The 4,633-nt window shown below is 41.8% G+C and overlaps 1 protein-coding gene across 1 annotated transcript; it reads right to left on the reverse strand.

The window, feature by feature from the left end:
• Positions 1-3,203: 3,203 nt before the first annotated feature.
• LOC124167836 lies at positions 3,204-4,142 on the reverse strand. Its single transcript, XM_046545876.1, has one exon. It carries the CDS (start codon positions 4,140-4,142, stop codon positions 3,204-3,206), a length of 939 nt encoding a protein of 312 aa, XP_046401832.1.
• Between the last annotated feature and the right edge of the window lie 491 nt (positions 4,143-4,633).

Genomic DNA, 4,633 nt, shown 5'->3' on the forward strand with positions numbered 1-4,633 from the left:
TCGAGGAAGCCAATGAAATTAACTTGAAAGCTCCCATAGAATCCAACAGAGATGGGATGGGGTCAATTGCAAAGGAACAATTTCTACCCAGACTCTCTGGAATCTAATCAATATCTACCCTTCTTCTAAAACACATTATTTCATGAATTCTGAGCTGCAAAATAGGGTCCTTTGAAGTCAGTTCCAAAATAGGGTCGGTATCTCATAATGCTTGTCTGGAAAGAATGCGTGATTTTTTAACCATTTAAATATATCCTAAATAGAGGTCACTCGCCTTTGTTACCAATTACAATGGCATTAAGTCAATTACGAATAAGCAATTTTCATCCCTACATCTACATTACTGATAAACTTAAGCATTCCAACTCAAGGGAATGCAAGATAGCCACTTCTCATATCCTGAATACAACTATATCCTAACCATCTATTCGGAATCAATACATGGGATTGTTTATAAATATTAGAAGCACGCTATGTTCTTCGTGCGTAGGTTTCCGCGGCGTTGTTCACGATGACTGCTAATTTCCGGGTTCTCCAGCCGCGTCTGTCGTTTATAGTTGACTACAGTTTCGGAAGCCATCCTTCTTCCGTCTTCAGGTCGAAGGTCATTTTTTGCCGTCTTATATAGCACTGGCCGATCTCCTCCTGTGCGCTGATTGGTCAGAACTCTCTTCCAAACGTTGCTGATTGGGTAGCCGTTGTCCCTGTTAATATTTTGCCTTTTGTGAATTTCAATTGCTTCCCTGATTTTCCTTGGGTAGTAGCGACTCTCTTTTGCCACTATCTTCGCTTTTTCGAATTCAATGTTATGGCCGGCCTCACTCCAAACATGCTCTGCAATGGCTGACAAGTGCAGATGTTTTTTATTGGTAGCTCTCACATGCTACTTCATCCTTGTCGCCATTCCTCGGCATGTTTCGCCAACATATGACTTTCCGCAGGAGCATAGCACTGTGTACACGCCTTCGCATAGTGCCTGCGGGATACAATCTTTTGGTCCAGGTACAATGTTTTGTACCTGTTGTTGCCATTAATATATCAATAACGTTTACACTTTTTCACCTTCATACAATGCAAAACATCTCTTGAATCCGCAAACCGAGTCATCAGCAAATTCCTAATCTCTCATTCCACCAGTATGGATTATCATGCAATTCTAACAATTTGTTTTTGCTGCCATGGTATCAAACTCACGCCATGTATCTGATAAATATTTATTATTGATTTTTAAAAAATCTCTTTTCTGTCCTCCAAGAAAACACGAAAACATAAGCCAAAGAATCTCCATGAAGAAAGATGTCATGAATGTTTAAAAGAGTTCGTAGTGCTAATTCAGGAGATCCGAGTTCGAATACCGGCAAATGCTTTTCCTCAAAAGAATTATCACACTTGGTATTCTGCAATGGAAGCGAGTAAGGCATCAATCCATGCGTGCCCAAAGTAATCTTTGAACAGAAAAATGTTGGATCTGATTGTGAAGACTGTTATAAAAGCCGATCAGCTGTAGTGAAAAGTTTGGGAAAAAGTCAAATATAGTTTAGACGTCAACTTTAACAAAGTCTTACAAAAACTTACGAAATGACGTTATCATGTGTGCACCACTTAAATAGCGGCTCAACATTTTCTATCTTAACTTAAAATTCAAAGAGCCTATATGGATGATTTCGTCTTTATTCGTCCGATACGGAAATGGATTGGGGGGAGAGGCGAGCAAGATGGAGAGCATTCGGTCCAAACGGAAAATGACGAGTTTATTAATATTTCTTACAAATGGATGGCTCTCTGAGGAGGAGGAAGGGATGCGCTCGCATTTCACCAAAGAGAACGAAAAAAATACGCAAACCAAGCATATAACCTCAATTATTTATTTTTATAAATTTTCCTCGAGTTAAAAGTGCTTATTTCTGAGTTTATTATTCACTCCGCCTGTCTTTGAAAGTTGATTAGGATTCTTTTGCCAAGTTTTGATTCATTATACACCAAGTTATCAAGAAATTATGTACCTAACTAAGTGTAAAATCTTTATAAGTTCAACAGATTCAGTCTTTACGTGGTGGAAGTTCGACATAGTTAAATAAAAGATGGCAGCCCTTTTCCACAATATTTTATTGCGTACGACGCGGTTCGGCTCAAAGAGCCATCATCTGGTACAAGACACTGTCTTACATATAAACATCATCATTATACCTTTTTAGCAAGGGGTGGGGAGGATTTCACATGTTTGAATAAGGGGAGGGAAACAGGCGTAGAGAATGGAGACAGTGAGAAAAGATACAACCTGAAGTCCTCATTCCAACTTGGGATTCCCGTATCTCTTTAACTGTATATTTTCTCCCCTTCTCCATTCTCTACGCCTGTATCCCACGCCTTATTCAAACATGTCAAATTCCCCCCACCCCTTTCTAAAAAGGTATAAAGGTGGTGTTTATATGCAAGACAGTACCTTGTACCAGATGATGGTTCTGTGAGCCGAAACATGTCGTACGGATCAAAATATTGTGGGAATGTAATACTAGCTTTTATTTAAATAAAATATTTATAATTACTCATATATTCAAGAGTGTATCATCTGGGTTTCGAAGTGGCCCGTAATCATCTGATGCATTTCCATCGATGCAAATGAACCAGATGTGACATGCCACGTCGACATATAGGTCGTACAGTATTATAAACGTAAGTGGACTTATACTTTTTCACATGTTATTACGTTAAGTCGATCTCATTAAGTCACGCCCAAGACAGCGAAGTATTTTAATTTTAAACGAGAAAGTATTTCGTCCTTATCCACGCTATTTACGATGAATGTTAGACTTCGAAGTTAATATAAAACATTGAGTAAAATATACTGATCCATTTCTTACTAATGCGAAATAAAATTGACGAAAGTGAGAGTAGACAAATTAAAAAGCTCGCTTCAATTTTTGTGCCATTATTATTTCATGAAGTCTCGTTACCAACCATCCATCATATGAGTATATAATACAATGAAAAGGAAACAATACCCTCGAAGAGCTTCAAGACCCAGTGAAAGATATGAAGGATCTAAGGTTTTCCCGGCGAATAGACTGGAGGAAGAGTTCTCGGGTTTCCAGCCGGGGCCAAGGGTTTATCAGCACCGACGTTTCGAAGGCTAAGTCTGCCATCGTCTTCAGGGTGAATGGATTCGCCAAGTTGTGTCCTTCCTATATACTGTCGCGTTGGTTTCAGGTGGGCTCTGATTGGTCGACGGTCGGGCCAATGCGAGTCCTCTCCCCCTTAAGCTTCTTCAGAGCTGGTTTCCACGCATTGCTCAGATGGAAGCCGGCGTCTCGGTTCATGTTTTTCTCCTCAAGCCTGATTTCCACTGCCTCCTTCACGACACGGTCCCAGTAATTTTTGGCATGGCATATTAGTTCTGTATCTTGAAAATTTATTCGGTGACCGTTTTCTAGGCTGTGTTCGGCCACCGCAGACTTATTGGGATAGTACAGTCTGATGCATCTTTCGTGCTCCTTCAAGCGTTTTTCAATGGTGCGTCCGGTCTCCCCGATGTACACTTGGCCGCATTCACACGGTATGCGATAGACTCCTGATGTCTTCAATCCCAATTTATCCTTGGTGGTTCCGAGAAGGGCTTTGAGTTTTCGCAGTGGTTTGTGGATTGTCTCCACATTGTGCCTTCTTAATATCCTCGCAATTTTGTTGGATATTGTTGAGACGTATGGCAGGCAGGCTCTCGCTGTTGGTTTTACGTCAGGTTTTTCGGCTTCAGCTTTTTTCCTTAAGGACCTTTTAAGGGCCATTTTGATGTCTCCCTCTGTAAATCCGTTTGAGCGGAAGGTAGTCCTCAGGTGATCAATTTCCGACTTTAGGTGTTGAGCGTCAGAGACAGCTTTGGCTCGGTGGATGAGAGTTCTCAACACTCCATTTTTCTGCGCTGGGTGGTGGTGGCTCCTTCCATTGAGGTACAGGTCCGTATGCGTGGGTTTCCGATACACGCTGTGTCCTAGGCTGCCGTCAGCCCTTCGTTCAATTAGGATGTCTAAGAAGGGTAGCCGGTGAGCCTTGATGTCATTTCCCTTTTCACCAGAGTCCCAATCAGTGACACGTTGAAGCTCCTCGAGGCGAGATTCAACCAGAAAACGGTCGACCTCTTCCAACATGTCCTCTCCTCGACGTACTTCCTGTATCAGGGGAAGTTCTACGAGAAGAAAGAAGGAGTACCCATGGGTTCCCCGCTGTCACCGGCCATCGTCAATCTATTCATGGAGGACATTGAGGAACGAGCACTTGAATTGGCCCCTCTCCACCCGAAGCACTTTTTTAGATACGTGGATGACACCTTCATAGTCTGGCCACACGGATCCGAATCGCTGACGGATTTCCTAGCGCATATGAACAACGTCCACCCCAACATCGAGTTCACCATGGAGACCGAAAAGGACAAATTGTATAATTGGTAATTGTATAGTTCTTAAGCTATCACTGAAGCATGATGGTGCAGGAACACGGGGTAGTTGGGTGTTTTACGATGTAATATAATTCTATCCAACGCAATTTGCGCAATCCTTTGCACCGATTATACGCCCAGTATTCCCATAAAATAATATTTTGGAAGCAGAGGAATGTTCTTATCAGTAGCCGATACATATAG

This window comes from Ischnura elegans, chromosome 11, assembly GCF_921293095.1.
Source record: "Ischnura elegans chromosome 11, ioIscEleg1.1, whole genome shotgun sequence".
Classification (NCBI taxonomy): domain Eukaryota; kingdom Metazoa; phylum Arthropoda; class Insecta; order Odonata; family Coenagrionidae; genus Ischnura; species Ischnura elegans.